The sequence below is a fragment of the Sander lucioperca genome, chromosome 12 (genome assembly GCF_008315115.2).
Source record: "Sander lucioperca isolate FBNREF2018 chromosome 12, SLUC_FBN_1.2, whole genome shotgun sequence".
NCBI lineage: Eukaryota > Metazoa > Chordata > Actinopteri > Perciformes > Percidae > Sander > Sander lucioperca.
In genome coordinates, this window is record NC_050184.1 from 20511016 (window position 1) to 20529170 (window position 18155).

An 18155-nucleotide genomic window follows, 5' to 3' on the forward strand; every position below is an offset into this window, starting at 1 on the left:
ACCCTCTCGTCTACCAGGGTAAACTCCAACGTAGCGGCGCTCAGCTGGGGGGCTTGTGTGTATCCCCACACCCGCCCGGCGCCTCACACCTTGGGCAACTCCGGAGAAGAAAAGAGTCCAACCCCTATCCAGGAGTATGGTTCCAGAACCGAGACTGTGCATAGAGGTAAGCCCCACCAGATCCAACTGGTAGCGCTCCACCTCCCGCACAAGTTCCGGCTCCTTCCCCCACAGAGAGGTGACATTCCACGTCCCCAGAGCCAGCCTCTACCGCCCAGGTCTGGTCCGTGGAGGCCCCTGACCTTCACCGCCACCCATGTGGCAGCGCACCCGACCCCAGCGGTTCCTCCCACAGGTTCCGTGGCAAACCCGGCCACCAGGCGCTCGCTGACGCTATAAAATCAATTAGAATAAATCTAATCTTCTTCTGTTGAACAACAGACAGGTGACATCAGCTATTAGTGATACAATACCAACCCAAAGCAAAATTACATATTTGGGCATCATCATTCACGCATCGCTACAGCAAGTTGTCCAGGACAACTACAAAACAATACTAAATAGTGTTCAAAGGGATCTGGCCAACTGTTCTACGCTGCCAGCTATGGACAGCTATTTCAGCTATGGGCCCTCAGAGTGTGGATGGACCCCTCATCTACAGTCCCATGGAGAGAAATAGAGCAAAACCTCACTGGAAGTCTAAGACTGCAGGGCCTTGCCTTTGCAGGTGTATGCCCAAAAATGAGTATGCTAGCCTATGGCCCTATTATCACCAACACGTCCAACTTTAAACAGGTGGAGGAGCAACTACATTACACCAATAAGTGGCATTTGAGCACCCCACTTTGGCACAACATACACTTAATGTCTGGTAACAGACCCTTTGTTTGTAACCAGTGGAGTAACAGAGGTATTTATACTTTGGATCAGCTATTCAATGAGGAAGGTATGTTAAGTTTTGAAGACCTGAGAGCTAGCTTTGAAATCCCTAGGACATTCTTCTTCCTTTATCTTCGCTTAAGATCAGCCCTAAAATGTTATGGAGTACCATGGGGGAACAGTCTTGAGGCGCACCCAATCATTAAATGGTTTATAGAATTTCCTGTGAGAGGATTGGTGTCCGGGATTTATGCTAGGCTGATGCAAGTATCCGTAGGAGAACTCCCAGTGCTAAATAAATGGGAGCGAGAGCTGAGCCCTGAGGGTAACGTAATTAATTCCCAATTAATTAGTTTGGGACAACATTTCCCACTGTTCCAAGAACCCAAATCACCAGCAGATCCACTTCAATATATGCCATAGGACATACTGGACGCCTCAGAAGAGGTACGTCTCTAAAGCCATTCCTACTCCCTATTATGTTCTGTCAACCTGAACAAACTTTCCTACACATGGTCTGGGAGTGTGAACAGGTGCATTCCTACTCATCCAATTGTTTTGTTACTTAATGATGACTCTAAATTACACCTGCTTGGGAGACAAAAATTATAGCTCAGCGCTGGCTCCCCCCCACTCACTTTGTATAAAACAATGGTTGGCGTACTTCCTAGTCATGCTTGAGCTTTCTACAGCAAGGATTAACAAAGCCAAGTCATCGACTATAGACCTATGGAAAAACGCAGCAGCACAGATATCGGTCCTGGTGACCTCAACATCACAAGAATTACAGGAGAGCAACTAGACAAGGTGTGATTTTTGTTTTGTTTCTTTTTGTTTTCTGTATTTTAGTTTGTTTTGTTTCCTCGAGACCGCAGGGGGTGGGTGGGTGTTTTTGATTCCTGTTCGATTGTATTTGTTTGTTCTATGTGTTGTGTTTATAAAATATAAAATAAATAAAAAATCGATCATAAAAAAAAAAAAGGTACATTTACGTGACACGCGGGACAAGAACGGGACAGTTCGGTTCAGGAAAAGAAGACGGGACAAGAACGGGACAGTTGGGTTTAGGAAAAGAAGAACGGGACATTTGGACATGAACCCCAGTCTCCTGGTTGAAAGTCCTGTGTTGTTTGACCCATCCACCCCCCCAACCAACCTCCTTACGCGGAATTTCGGGCTTTCATACTACTCTCTACCGTTGTCTCTCTTAATACTACGTCATCTTACAGCGCCGCGTAGCTGCTGCTCTGCTGCTCTGTGTAATGTTTATGATTTATAACATGGGACGTTATGATGTTATAGTATTTCCACATGTGATGTATCTCAGGTTGTAAGCAAAGATTTGTTTTATTTAGTCCACAAGGGGGCGCTTTAGTTTCATTGTTGTGTTGAGATTGCGGAAGCAGCGAGGTAGTCAGAAATCAAGATGGCGGAATCAACAGAAACGTAAATGATTGCGACGGAGATTTACAAGTTCACTAAAGAGTCTAAAAGTTACTTTGCTGTGTCAGTTTCTTTCCAGAACTTTACACTGGCGACGAGGATTTAACTTTTATCCCCCCCCCTCTTTGAACATGGCAGCTGCACTGCCGTCATTCCCTGCTTTTGACATCAAAGAGGATCAAAACTCATCCATCCGCTGGAAGAAGTGGTTACAGCGTTCATAATTGCTCTGGACATAAAGGATGATATGAGGAAACGTGCAATGCTTTTGCATTATGCTGGGGATGGTGTACAGCAGTCATTCCCAAACTGTGGTCCGCGGACCACTAGTGGTCCGTGAGGGTACTGCAGGTGGTCAGTGGAAAACATTTCAGCGACTCAAAGAGAAGAATCTGACTCTTAACAAGGCCAAATGTTCCTACGCACAAACCACTCTGGACTTCTTTGGCTACACATTCTCAGATGGAGGTTTCTCTCCTGATCCCAAGAAGGTTCAGACGCTACATGATGCTGCTGCCCAAGATTAGATCAGTTTTGGTCAATGTGACTATTTTTCAGGTGCATTCATAGATGTGTTGTGTCCATACGCAGCAGCATACAGTAGAAGTACAGGCCAACGCACTACAGACGTCTGCAAAACGGATCGAATTTAGACAGAATGCCGCCAGTTACCTTTTTTACCAGTTTACTATTTGTTGTGTAGGCTGTGTTTGTTGTGTGCTAATACAGCTCTTTTTTTGAATAAACATCACGTTCCTGGCAAATGTTCCTTTCCTCAATAAATTCATGTCCTTGAAGGTAATATAGTGTAGTCAGTAGAATAATAATGACATGAATATACAACATAATAGCATATATATATATATATATATATATATATAGAGCCTGTAAATTGTCGTTAACTGCCAAAAATTAGGGAGATTTACAGGCGTTTACGGGGACGGAAATCCCACTTTCATGCAGTGCACCTCACTGACTTTGAATAATGTGGACAGTTTTATAAAAAAAAAAAAAGTGAAGAAAGGTTTGTAATGTTTATGATTTATAACATGGGACGTTATGATGTTATAGTATTTCCACATGTGATGTATCTCAGGTTGTAAGCAGAGATTTGTTTTATTCACTCCACAAGGGTGAACACAAGCTTTAGTTTAATTGTTGAACCACCAACCTTCCTGATTGGTAGGCGACCGCTCTACCACCTGAGCCACAGCCGCCCTTCAGTCACTTTATTATCCCAGATGGGAAACTAGATTTGCAGTCAGGAGGACAAGAATGAAAACACGTACAAATAAACGAAAAGACAATACATAAAAATGCGTACAAAAATGTTTCTTGTATATATAAAGAACACAATGAATGAATGAATCGTTTTATTTGAAACAATATTTAACAAACAAACTTAAAATACAAGACACAAAGTATTTTTCTTTAAAAAAAAGAAATAAATAAAAAATAAGCAAAAATAAGAAAAATAAATAAATACTCTTGTCCGAAAAGGGGTAGCAAACAGCTAAATGCTTTTCTGGTCCTATACCCTTTTTTAAATGTCCAAGCAATGTGTTCATGTACCATCCTTAAGCTACTGTCCATCCATTATATTTATCAAGCACAATTAGCTTTTGGATAGATCAGAACAAAACTGAAGTTTACTACAGCAGCAACCTCTGGAAAAATTCTAAATGACATGTGCACATTAAGCCAAGTTATTGCTCAGGGAACAAAGGATCTTTACTCCAATTGCTTCTGACCAGTTATGTGAATCTACGGCCTGAGTGTTACAAACTCACAGTGAAGGCGTAGGGGGGGTGCTTTGTGAAGTCTCATAGAGAGCGGGCCTTGCGGAGTACTTGCTGGTAAAAGATAGCCGTCAATTGATGAAAATGTACTTGCTAATGTACTTGCACTTACGTCTTGCTGTCCCGAGTTTGTACCTTCAAGGTTGAAAGCACTTAATTGGAAGTCGCTTTGGATAAAGGCGTCAGCTAAATGACATGAAAATAGCTCCTAATCAATTTGTTGTGCTTCTTCGATGTTTCATGCCTTGTTGATTGGGTTTTTAGGACTTTATAAAATAAAGCCATCATTTCCCTATCTACATTAAAAGTATTAAACTTCCTATAGTGCAAATGTTGCTGTCTCATTTTACAGGCCGCATCACAATTGGCATCAAACTTCAGGTTTTTTATACTAGTTCCTTCCGTCTGAGACGGAGGGGGGGATAATTTTTCCGAACTAAATGACCATATCCTTTGGTCTTTGTGGCATTTAATTGGGAAAAACAAAGGCCTCATCATACCATTTGAGAAACACGTCTACCACTGGCCCATGCTCACACTCATCTTTATAGAGCAGGAGAACATCTGAAATTGCTAGAACAGAACACTGTTTGCCTCTCTCTCCATTTAATCCCCATTTGACTTTACACGTCTCTCTCTCTCTCCCCTTTAAACACTTTGACTTTGATTCTCTCTCTCCCTCTGTCTCTTTATCTTATGTCTCGTCTGCTGAGATAAGCAGAGAGAGGAGACAGGCATTTGTGTGACTGTGTGTTTAGGCAGCCTTAGCTTTTATTGCTAATTTAGGTGAGAGGCGATCCATCACATAGTGAAGCATGTAGTAAACCGCGTCTGTGTGTGTGTGTGTGTGTGTGTGTGTGTGTGTATACTAGTTTTATTGCCAACCTTGAGATGTCAACAACCTGAATATTGTATGAGGGGAATTAGAACGAAAACACACACACACACACACACACACACACACACACACACACACACACACACACGTTGAATGATGAGTGGAGCAAATGCTTGTTTATCCCTTGGCTTCTGCTGTTCCGTAATTCATGTTGATGGATGAGTAATCAGCTAATGATATGAGAGAGAGAGAGAGAGAGAGAGAGAGAGAGAGAGAGAGATAAGGAGAAGGAGAAAGTAGAGAAAGGTATATAGTATGATAGGAAGGAAGGACAAGAAGGACAGAGGGAGAGAGAGACAGAAGGCGGCTGACAGTGATGTATGGATGTGATAAGCTGGAGAGATGTCAGCACAGTCACCAACTTTATTTAACACAAGTCTTGGCTAGACATGACTCATCGAGGAGATTGTTTCTTGTAACTGCAATATTGTAGGGCTGTACTTATCAACAGCGAATATTCAAAGCTTTGGTGGCAGTGGCGGCAGGCGGGCGGGGGTGTTCAATATTTCCGACCGCACCTGAAGGCAGCTAGCCTGGATGCCAGCCGAACTTAGCCCCGCCTACAACAACTGAGGTCAGGAAGTTCGGTCTGGACTTGATCCGTTGTGGAGCGACTATGCTCGAACAAGATGATCAACAGTAATGTAATAAATCATGTCACTATATCAAATCATTGGCTCCCTGTGCGTCTTAGAATAGATTTTATAATTTTTATTGTTTGCTTTCAAGACCTTAACCCTTGTATTGTCTTTCGTGTCACAGGGACTTGTTTAGTTTATTTACATTTTGTATTAGCCTGTCCAAACGTGTTCAAGTGCAGCACAGGTCTCAACCCGTTTGAGTGCAGCACGGCTCTCTGGGACCTCGTAGGATGATGATGAGGCGAGTGGAGAAACGCGTTCAAGTGTAGCACGGGTCTCAAGGTGTTCGAGTGTGACCCGTCAGAATGTGTTACTGTAGCACCGTCTACCTGCCGCAAATCATTCTGTGACTGCACGGGAAAAATCGAACCCGGGCAGAAGCCTTACTAAAAACTATATAAAAATAGTGTTCTTTTCAATGTTAGTCTCGTTTGCTGTTACAGGTCATTTAAAGGCAATTACACACCAACCAGACAGCCGACCGTTGGCAGAAAAGGCAGTTGGACTGATCAGTCTCCCCGAGTTGGTCAAAAAATTGCCTCGGAACATACCAAAGCGACGAGACGTAATACGTCTCCATAACAATAGGCGGCGCTAATCTGTATTGTCGCCCAAAAAATGAAAACCGGCAGCTGATTGGACGAACGCGTCACATGGAACTGGCTGCTGCTTCTGGATTTTGGATTTTTTGAACGGCCATTACTGGCGACTTATTCAGAATACGATCTCATATTTTACTAAAATAGTTCACCGAAATGTGTTTTTGAAAACATTTTAAGCGAGAAATAGGCCATGCAGTTGCTGAATCTGTCTTCATTTCAGATCGACCAAGGTCAGTTTAAAAGATTTTCGTCAGATTTTGAGAGGCTTAGTCACACTCATCCCGCTTGCCATTTCCAGGTGAGTCCCGACTGCCCCGTCTCCATCTGAGCATGTCAGGTCGGCGAAAATGAAGGCCGAAAGCTCCTCCAACGGACGACGGCACGGAACACACCGAAAAGACTCAAGTCACTGACCTCGCCAGACTGTCCAACGGCCGATTATCGGCCCGGTGTGTAACTGCTTTAGACCATTGTATGAAAAATGACGGAGCTTCAGAAAAATTTAAAAGTTACATATTGTCACTTTAAACAATAACTTGGGGCCCCCCCAGCAGTAACTCTGAAGACCCCCTAAGGGTCCCGGACCCCCTGTTGAAGATCTCTGGCTTAGAGGGTTAATATACTTTTCCTTGTGCAATACTTTATTTTGAAAATGTTTTTTTGATCGTTGAAACTTGGCATTTCACCATTTAGCAAATGTTTCATGAGAAGAGCAAAATGAGAAGAGATTGCAGAAAGAGAGGATGAGTGGAATTCGCCTCCAGTTTCCTTAAAACATCCACATAAAAATGAAGCAGTTATGAATAATCTGTTATTCCAGAAAACCAGATAAACTGAAGATCAAATGAAACTTTGTAGTACTTGAGGCTAAGAGTAGCTTAAAATTTAAAGCTGCACTTTAAAGGATGTGAATTTAAAAATACACCCATCTAATCAGTCTGAAATAAGAAGTGTCCTGTCCCTCATGATTAAGATGCAATACATTCAACCGCGAAATAAAGTATCATTGAGCGAGCAGAGTTCTTTAATTAGGACTCCTTCACACAGGAAAGGAAAAATCTAAACTTAACAGTAACAGTAAAAATCTTCTAGAACAAGCGTTTCAATCATAGGCGTAATTTACAGGGAGGGATGGGTAATACACAATTTATTTCTTACAGCAACAAGTGCTGTACAAACAATATGTTTCTACTCTAAACTGGCCTTAACATTTCAACAAAGTACATATTTACCATACAATGTGTGTTTATTTAAGTTTATATATCTATTAACCAAATGGAAAGGCAGCGATTGGCAGAACAGGCAGCCTGAAAAGTGGCAAAGCCACTTATGGCGCTTACCCACTGCTAGTACAAGCTCTACTCGGCTCGACTCGATTCGACTCAGCCGCGGTGCCCCGTCCTCCTTTTTCCATTGCAGATTTAGTATGGCTGGTCGTCATAGTGACGCCGCAGAAAACTGCCGTGACATAATGCGACACACACACGGAACGTCGATGGTGTGCTGTTTTTGATTGTTGGCATGTGGCTGATGCCAGAAGACAAATTTTCCAAACCCCCCCAATAATCAAAAAAGCCAAGTTTTTCTCGCCTCTGTTGATGGGTTTTTCAAGGTTTTTCCCACTTTTTCTAAAGGTAAAACACCTATTATGCACGTTGTGTGGACTATGTGCTAGTTCATACTCACAGACAGTATCTCCTCACTCCAACCCATATCCAATTTTTTACAACGTGTTGCATTTTACTCCTCAATGCTCTGCTCACTCCTTTGCTCTGGCATACTGCTGCTGCTGCTGCTGATGATTTATGCAGCATTTCATTAGCTTCCACTCACCAACACCTACCTGTAGGCTCTGAGTCTATGTTCCCCCCAGGCACAATTATTGTCACTCTCCACTCTGAATGTGAAAGAATGAATGCTTGGAAAGTTTAAGTCCTACATGAAATACCAAAGAAATTTCGAAGTCTTTTTTTTGGAACAGAACACTCATTTTAGCATTGCATCTCTACGGAAGAGGATTAGGGCCACATGTGAAAAAATGTATTTGAGTTCTGAGTTTAAACCAGAATAAAGTCAGAATTCTGAGATTAAAGTTATAATTCAGATTTTTTTTCTCAGAATTATGACTTTAAACTCACAACTCAATACATTTGTTCACATGTAGCCCTAATCCTCTTCCGTACATCTCTGTGTGATTGCCTCCTAAGTTTTAGAAGACTTTTTAATATCTTTGCTGAATCTGCTGGCTTGTATTTCCACCTAGGCCTCATTTAATGGAAAAAGCCATGCTATGTTTACATATTTGCCAGTGGCAGAAGCTTTTCTTTGTTCATTACATAATGCCCTGCATGGTTTGTTGCTGACAGCAGGTCAAATGTATCATTTAAAAACAGATTAGCTGCATGTTAAACCAAGTGGACCTGCTGTTTTCCTGCAGCTATGACTTTCTTACAGTCAGCTGCACATCCCCACAGCAGCAATTTCCATAATTGTCAAGGAGAAGGGTTCTGAGCCCCGGGCTCGCAGTGGAGCGACATAATGGGTGAGCTCCGGCTTTCAGCTTATCAGTAAAGGTCACAGCTGATTTTCAATGTGTGCTCAGTCTATCTAGTGGTCTATGCATCATTCATAGGATGAAAGAGAGAGAGAGAGAGAGAAAGAGAGAGACAGAGAGAAAGATAGAGGACAAAGTTTGACAGAAAGACATAACACGCATGCAAAGAAGCTGGAGATCCAAACAAAGGGGTCAACAGGGGGACTTTGAAACTGACTGTGCTGCTGAGAAAGTCAGAGACATGTAGTCCGGATCAATGGAAGTACATTTCCAGGATAAAACCTGATATCTTGCCCCGGATGTCCAACACATTCTCACTGTCCCACCGCGTAAAATACAGACGCTGTTGGCTTTGCCTTTGGCGTTTGTTATTCACGCTAAAACTCTCCTTTTAGCATCTGGACTCTTGACGTCACTTTTTGACGCTCTGGGTCAGGACGTATGTTTAACTGACATGCGGCACAAGAATGGGACAGTTTCGGAAAAGATGGTGGGTGGGGTAATAAAATGTACGTTTCAGTGACACGCGGGACAAGAACGGGACACGAACCCCGGTCTCCTGGGTGAAAGTCCTGATTTGTTTGACCCATCCACCATCCCAACCAACCTCCTTTTGCGGCATTTCGATCTTTCATTATACTCTCTACCATTGTCTCTCTTACAGTTTTTGCCGCCTATTGCTTACACACTTTTTGCAGAATTTTCTCATTATGTCAAAACTCTACACACAAGCCAATCAGACATAGCACTTGGAGATTAACAACTCACATCTATGCCAAAATGAAACACTGCAATCAAAACGTAACACTCCTTTCTAAAAATGAAATTCTTGCAACAAAACCATACACATAAGCACCATTTGAATTACTCTTTCATATCACCAGCAACACACTGATGAGCTTCATATAAAACACTGCAGTCTTTGTGTTTCTATTTTTATTGTCATTTTCTCAGACTCAGTCTTCTGTAAAACTCAAAAGTAGAATTTCTGCAGTAATCAAACAAGAGTTTTTACAAAAAACAAATAAAAAAAAAAATCATAAAATTTAGCAAAAAACAAAAGTAAAAAAACAAAACAATTACTGGATAAATTGCTATTGGGAAAAAAAAAAAATTACTTGTTTTGTGTGTGTGTGTGTGTGTGTGTGTGTGTGTGTGTGTGTGTGTGTGTGCGTGTGTGGTTGGGGGCTGCTGGGGCTTATGGATCCCGCCTTCTGTTCGGATCTGGCCACAAGATCTCGTCAACATCACAGGCGATGTCCTCGCGGGCTAGGCATTGGGGAAAACATTGCCTTGTGTGCCGAATCCACCCTTGGATTGATCCCACTTCAATATCTCCTCATGCCTCTTCCATTGCTAGCAGAAGAGGCATGCGGGCGTGTGGTTGCCGATCATATACTTTCCACTGGCAGGGGCAGGTATAAAAGTGTGAAATGGTTATGGTTGTTGAACCAATCTCGGAGCAGCCCGGTGGAAACTAACATCCCAGATGACAACAAACCTGGGGTGCTCTGGTCTGTCCAAGGAATTAGACTAAGGACGCCCTACTGGCCGCCTGTTTGGATGTGGCCCATGATCAGTCTCTGTGGATTTCAACTCTATCTAGCTACATCGCCTCCTGCCCTCAGCCTTTCCAACCGCTATGGTGCCTTGTCGGAGCTGGATGTCGACCTGGCTGGCTGCCCCGGCTCACGCTCGGTGACCAGGGTTGGTGAAGTGCCTGTGGCAACCTGTCGCGGCCGGCTCTCCAGCAATTACTGCTGCATGGCCGGATCACCGGCTGTCGTCGCGGGGAACGACCGCTGCACGGCCGGCTTGCCGGCTGTCATTGCGGGAAGGGGCTGCTGCCACGCATCAGGAGCTTCTACGGGATGCGGGTGAGGTACTGTCTTCTACTTGTCAATGTCTATCTGGTGTCGTTGCGAACTGTTGTCCTTCGGACGCTGGCCGTTCACGCTCCCCCGTTCCGCGTCCGCTCTTCCCCCCAACCACAGTAATGATTGGTGACTCCATCACCAGAGGTATGCGGTTTTTTAATGCCGTAACACATTGCTTTCCGGAGCCAAAGTTGTAGACATCCTCGCCAAAGTTAAGGCCCTGATACCATCACTCCCGATCTCCATAAAACGCATCGTGGTCCTTTGTGGATATAATGACATGTCCTGTGAGGAGAGTGAACGCACAAAGCGGGACTTCAATCTTCTCATTGACACTTTAAAGAGCACTGGGAAAATGTTTTTTATTTCGGGCCCACTGCCATCTCTAGGTCGTGGATCATGCCTTTTTAACAGACTACTCCAACTTAACACCTGGCTCCAGTCTACATGCAGCATTGACAATATAGATTTTATTGACAATTTTAATCTATTTTGGGAACGTAGCTTGCTATTTGGCAGGGATGATATTCATCCCAATACACGAAGCAACCAAATGCTCTGTGGGAATTTGCGGCATGCCCTGCAAACACAGACTCATGATTGACTGTTTACATACTGTAGACATGTGCACATGCACACTTCCACAGACCAGCTCCATCCACAGACCAGCTCCATTATTCCAGTTAGAATCAGTAACAAACAAAACAAATCAGTGAAGCCACTATGTAACAACTACTACTAAACTGCAAAGACAGTGAATTTAGTTTCCATTTCTTGTCAGCCACAGTCTGTCACAAAAAATGAGACAGCTAATAACTTTAACACACTGATATTTGCACTACTAAACACTAGGTCCCTGGCAGGCAAATCATTTTTAATCAATGATCTTATTATTAAGCACAACCTTGATTTTATGTTTTTAACTGAAACCTGGTTGGACAATAATAACAGTGCTACAGCTAATAATTGCCGTAAATTTACTGTAAACAGTACACAGGACTGTTACTGTAAAATAACTACAACAAGGTACTGTACTAATACAACATCCCTACTGTAATTAAATACAATACAATCATGTAAATTACTGGAACTTGCCAGGAATTTCCTGTAATTTCACAGGATAGAATACTGTAAATATTACAGCAAAATGTTATATTTACGGCAACTCAGTAGCCAGGAATTTCCTGTAATTTTAGGGATTTCCTGTAATTTCACAGGACAGAATATTGTAAATATTACAATTAAATGTTGTAACTTGGATAAATGTCCTCTTTCAGACTTCTGCAAAGAAAAACAAAACACGTGGTATTTTTGTTGTTTTTTTATATTTTATTTTCTCTTAAAATTGGAGAAAACAGAGTGCACAATGCACAAACAATCATTCCTCATTATTTTGAGCAACAATCTTTAACATGTAAAATTCACTGTCCCTGTAAGATTATTTTAGTAACACATGGCTGAAACAAGCCTGGTTTTGTGTAAAAAATGTTATAACATTGCAATACAAAAATAGAAGCTTTCCATCTGCTATTACTGTACCAAACTGGTTGAACATGAGTTGTCAAACATATTTCAGAATCTAAACATGAGTAATCTAACACATAATCCAATATTGTGATCAAGTTTGCTTATAGACATGTCCCCTGCTCACTAATGTCCCCTACCCACCAATTCAAAATCCAGCAGTTTTCTCAAAAGTGTGCAAACTGGTGCGTTCAGCCCTCGTTTTTTCTCTGCCTTGCTGCCCGTCTGGGGATTTATGCCGCAAAAGGCTCTGAAAACAGGGAGAAAAAAACACACTTATCAGGTAACATTTAAGACTGATATGACATTGTCATAACCATGACATGAAACATTAAGGGATCTTTATGAATGAATGAATGTGTGTGTGTGTGTGTGTGTGTGTGTGTGTGTGTGTGTGGTGTGTGGTGTGTGTGTGTGTGTGTGTGTGTGTGTGTGTGTGAGAGAGTGACTGAGAGTCGGTGTAGGCTATATGAGTATGAGTGTGTCTGTGGCTTGGCACAATTCACTGATTTGCATTGGTGCGTCGATGCAAGGGTCTGCGATGCGAGTGCACCGGTTGGTGTGGTGTGCATCGGATAGAAATTGGGCTGAAACCGTGATGCATCTCCCTTTAAAAGCTTTGCATCGGTAAAATCTGATTTCCTATTTTATATAGGCCTGTATATTTTTAAATGATTATTTTCATTCAATTTACTTTTATAATTATCTCAGCCATTTCCCAAACGAGCAGACCATTAGATGCGGAGGGGTGGGTCTACTTTCAGGTCTAAATTCATGAGCATTGTTTACAAACAGAAAGATCTCTAATCTGTGATTCTAACACCCGAGCTACACGGGCCTTCGGGGGGTTTCTCCATGCATCACGCATCTGCGAGACAGACAAAACTTTAATCTTGTTGGATAGCTGCACGTTGTTATAGCTAGCGAACACAAGTCCCACCCTACTCTGCTTCTGATTGGCTAAACACGTTTTCTTTTTAAGTGAGAGCTGCCATTGGTTTTGGGGAACTCAAAAATGATAAACCTTCCTGAATTTCTATCCTGATGAAAATTTCTTCACAACCGTGTCTCGGCATGGAGATCCGGCACGGTACCGGAATACTTTAACCCCTGAGTGCCTGTGAGAGATTGAGTGAGTGTGTGTGTGCGATCGTCATCCCTCTCTCCCCATCCCATGCCTCTCCTCGCTCATCCCTTTCTCACTAAATTGGATAGCATAATTTGAGTTTTTTTCTTATACCTGTAAAGTAATGTGTAAAATCTGAAAATCTCAAAATGCGTAGTAATATGTTTTGTATTTAGTGGGCCGGGCCGACTTACTGACATCCTTAACTCTAACAAAATGTCAATTACAGAAAAGTCATAAACATTGATTAAGATCCCTTCATATATCAAGTCATTGCTATGATCGTTTTTATAACAGTGCCATGTTTAAACACACCTCTGGATGAATTCAAGTGTGCTTGCAGCTTCTGCCGGATATTGCAAGTTGAAGACATAGTAGGCAGCGAAGACTGCTGCCAATCCATGCAGGAGGTTGCTGTGAGGCCCCATCACACATGCTCCTTCCATGGACATAATCCACGTGTCTGCGCCGCGCAGTATTTCTCCTGAAACCCATTAACAATATGATAACTAAAAGCTGCACAACACACCTAACATGAATTCATTAATGTTCAAGTGGAGAAAGACTTGCACACCTCCACTTGATTATATCTCCTTTGACCACCCTCCATTAAAGGATTAACTTCTGCAACATAAGGGAAGATTATACCTGGTACAACTAATCGAGGTGTGCTTGGCAGGGTGACAGCTCTCTCGATATCAGCAGCCGTAGCAGAGGGCTGGAGAATAAAAACCATAAGTTAACCATGGGTAAGTTGAGTAAACAACGACAAAGAAAACTTGCCCCAAAAGCTGTCATGTTCTACTCAACACCAAGGGGGAAATCAGCTTAAATTTATGGTGCCAAATGTAGAAACATCTGTACATGGCAAATATTTTTTTTAAATATGGATGGCAATAAAACAGTGAATTAAAATTATTTTATGAACTACATGGCAGGAAGCAATGGCTAACCCATCAGAGTCTAGCCTGGATCAGACCACCGACTCCGCCCACTTCACTGAGTAGGCTCCATCTCGGGTCTGGATTCCCCATTCAGAGCAACGAATACAGCCAGACCGGAAGATGTTAGCCCAATGAGTGGTGGGGGTGGATGGGACTAAACGTGATGAACCAATCAGCCGAGGGCCCTTTTCAAGCAATGTCTGCCTGTGCGCTGACTGCCTCGGAGATCAGAGAATATCCATCGATTGAGGCAGATTTAGTAATAAACAGACGCTTCACTGGAATAACTGCTCTGAAACCAGAACAGTATTCTGCATGGATAACTTATTTAGAAGGGGTGAAGTTTTGGCTGTTCTCCAAACTGGCAATGGGAAAAGTCTTCTTTTGAAAAGGTATCTAAAGCCCTCCCCCTTCGTATGCACTTTGAATGAGACGGGTAGTTTCAGACCGAAGCTAGCGCTTCGGTCTGAAACTCAGGCTAATCAGAGTCTATGGAGTATTATATGGAGAATAACTTGTGCAAAGTGTCCATAGCAAAGGATGTGGCTGGTGACTGATTTCTGGTAATTAACAATTACAAAATAGCAGAACAGAGATGGGAGGAAGGGAATGGTTAATTTATGTATATGCACTGCAAGTTATACTCACATCAGCCGTAAGGAAGATACCATCCCCCTCCTTGAAGTGAGCAAGCAGGCACATGATGGTGCAGATAGCTTTGTTGCCACTCTCTTCATTGTAGGCTTCCAGAACCTTCCCCACTCCTGGTGTCTTCTGCTGTTGGAAGTACTCCATGATGTTCTGACTCCTGTTGTCTATGGCAGCTGGCAGCTTCTCCTGGATAGGAATTCCGGTCAGCTCAGTGAAATGCGAGAACAGGCCCTTCAAGGAGAAGAGAAAGGGCCAGTCGTCCTTCATTTTTGAGATGCTGTGTGGAGGGTCAGCATTGAGATCACAACGCTGGAGAATGTAGGTTCTCTGAAGCCATCTCTGAAGCGCTCCTCTCTCCACGCCTGACATTCCTGCCTATGGGTGGGGTGGGGAGGGGTCAAAAATTGAGATGCATCAATACTCAAAAATAAAATATAAGTTTGTTCCTCAGGATGCCTAGATATTAATTTCCACAATTCCTACCTGGGCATATAGCTGCTGCATCTGAGTCTTCATCTCTTGTAGGGTTTCTTCAGTCTCCCCTGAGGGGAGTTCTTGAGGTGCCCATCGGACACATCCATATTGATCAACAGGACCTCTTCCATTTGTCCTCGCCTGGGGATTGCTGTGCTTATTCTTCCTTAACCGTGCCAATGTGTTGTTTCGGTTGACGTGCTCGATTCTGGTTTTTACTTGCTGGACGAGCGATGCTCCAGCTGTATTTTCATCATCATCCACATCCCCAAAACATGTGGGGTACTTCTGTATTATATCGTTTACAACTTTCAAACAGATCCCTCTATTTGGATTCGCATTGTGCACCCTCATTTGATCAACAAGCTCTCTGACCATCGCTCTTCTGGCAGCAGGATTTGGTCTAGTAGAATTTGCGATGGCTGACTGGATCTCTGACGTCATCTTCTCCCAGTTAACCTTCAAGGATGCAAACAGAAAATGGTGAAAAAAGAGAGAAGGATACAAGGATATAAGCTTTTAAGGGTGCATTTATAGTCAATTTCAGCATCAGACTCAAAGGAAGCAGTGATAAGAAATCTAAGACATCTAAGAGGCCTGTCTGTAGCCAGTTGTAGAGAGTTCCACTCTCTCTCGCGCGCGCTTCCCATGTAGGCTAGGCATACGTCACCAACTTTATACCTCGCTGTGTAAGCAGGTTGAGTTGCAGTCCATCTGGAATAAATGTAATATTTAATATTTCGTGATATGGGGGAAATGGGCCTACGTGAAGCATTAATGTGCACAAAAGCATACCTAGGAGAGTTGTTCATATGTTCCTTACGGCCCCAGCATCCTACACGAACGCACCAAGGGATTCCAGATCATAGACAGGCTTCTCGCTGCATCACTTTGAAAATGAAAACGAGGCTGAAGTTAACATGGCCGCGGCGTGAATAAGGCGAATCGGTCCAACAAAGTGGAATTCACCGAAGACAGTGGCTGATGTTTACATCATACCAATAATGTACAAAACGTAGCCTACCCAGCCCATTCTATTCCATTTATTATTGTTTTTATTTTTAACGTGTCCAATCTTATAACAAAATCTGAGCAAAAACATCTTGCCATCGGTGCATCCCTAACGAGTAAAATAGAAATATATTTTAGGAATCGCCAAGGACTGACCCCCTCGGCCCACCTTAAAATGTACAGGCCATGGTGTGCGTGGAGAGGGCAGAGCTATTGGGTTGGACATTCGGGGTGTCTCAGGGGAGGAGAGTTGTGGACTTCCCACGGGGGACAGGGTTGAGGAGAGTTGTGGAGAGCCAGGAGACAGGGCTGAGAAGGGACCTGAAAAAATATTTACCATTAGACCCCTATGATCCAGACATACTATGGTATATTTAAACACCCATCATATTTTCTATAAAACTAAACAACTGTAGAAAGCCAACTGACAGCCAAGGTCACATCATGTGACGCTTCAAAAAACAAAAAAAAGGTGATTGGTGACCAGGTGGGAATTCCATTTGGCCATCGATGTTGCAACTTTCAGGGCACAAAACGAAAGTGGATTTCACAATCTGCCAAACACATCAGTTAATACATCACGCCACAATCATATCGTATAAAAAAATCACACCATCACCACAATCATATTGGAATACTTACACAATCCTAAATTCAAAGAACACATTAAGCTATATAACACAAAGCAGACTCAGGGCATAGTTCATGAAATAGGCTAGTAAGGCTACATAATCAATTCATTTTTACCGGCTATGATGGGGTGGCTATGGCGGAGAGGCTATGATGGTGGAGCAATGATGGGAGTGGCACCATAAAAGTAGTCTCCAGATCGCATAGTTAAGAGATTAGGGGTGCGTTCATAAATTATCTCTGTGCGCAGTTTCCGAACCGTCAAGAGTGTAGCAGAGCATGCTCGGAGTGAATTTACGAACACACCCTAGGTTTACGAGTTCAACTGTGAACATTCTGATGTGTAGCCTAATATACATAGAATTAAAAACAGTTAAATCATTAAAGAGGACGAAGGATAAAAGTGCCTTGTGTCCTGATAGACACACCATGCAGACGACCACCCCCATCCCAGAACCGCCCGTAGAACCCGTACCACCCAACCTACGGTTACCTTGAGATGAAAAGGCACGGAGGAGCTTTCTAGACTGGACCACACGGAGAAAGGGCAGAAGATTCTCTTCACTTAGAAGGCTCATGTCCTCCTTGTTCTCCACACCAAGTTCCTCCAGACCTGCCATCAAGGTAGTTAGTGTGTCTGCGGGGAGGTCCGGAAGGACTGCCAAGACAGCCCTCCTGAGCTCCTCCTGTGCTGCAGCCATGTCTCTGCAAAGGAGTGATGGAGACAGATCATTGTAATGTCACACATTGTGTAGGCTGGCAAAGGATAATAATCCAGTAGATCATCATGCCTCATGCAAACAAACTGCTCTTGGGGTGTCCCCAAAACACTATAGACCCCAATGTCCCTCAACTTAACAAAACAATATTTTTCTGAGACAAAGGACACCGAGCCATGGTGCACAATGACCAGCTCTATCTTGCCAACCTCCAACTCTTCTTCAGTTTTCCCCAGCAAAATAAACATGCCCTTTTTGTATGATGTGCCCTTCACCGTCACTGTGTGAGATGCTACTGTATCTTTAGATTCAAAATGCAAACCAACAACAGCCGCTCGGATTTTGTCGCTGTAGTCATTTACATAGAATGTCATCTCTTTATC

The 18155-nt window shown here is 43.0% G+C and overlaps 1 protein-coding gene across 1 annotated transcript; it reads right to left on the reverse strand.

Annotated features, from left to right (window-relative positions):
* Positions 1 to 12335: 12335 nt before the first annotated feature.
* Positions 12336 to 17888, reverse strand: LOC118496526. Its single transcript, XM_036008506.1, has 7 exons — positions 17547 to 17888; positions 16593 to 16744; positions 15422 to 15871; positions 14936 to 15313; positions 13992 to 14061; positions 13659 to 13827; positions 12336 to 12467 (listed from the first exon to the last, which is right to left on the reverse strand). Exons 1-7 carry the CDS (start codon positions 17752 to 17754, stop codon positions 12344 to 12346), a joined length of 1551 nt encoding a protein of 516 aa, XP_035864399.1. The 5' UTR covers positions 17755 to 17888; the 3' UTR covers positions 12336 to 12343.
* Between the last annotated feature and the right edge of the window lie 267 nt (positions 17889 to 18155).

What these genes read in the sequence shown, in the direction of transcription:
- LOC118496526 (XM_036008506.1), bottom strand. Translation starts at nt 17,754, where the DNA reads ATGGCTGCAGCACAGGAGGAGCTCAGGAGGGCTGTCTTGGCAGTCCTT. An exon ending in TGCAGCAGCTATATGCCCAG is followed by an intron (nt 15,314 to 15,421) that starts GTAGGAATTGTG and finishes CCCCACCCATAG; the next exon opens with GCAGGAATGTCAGGCGTGGA. An exon ending in ACCTCGATTAGTTGTACCAG is followed by an intron (nt 13,828 to 13,991) that starts GTATAATCTTCC and finishes AATGGGTTTCAG; the next exon opens with GAGAAATACTGCGCGGCGCA.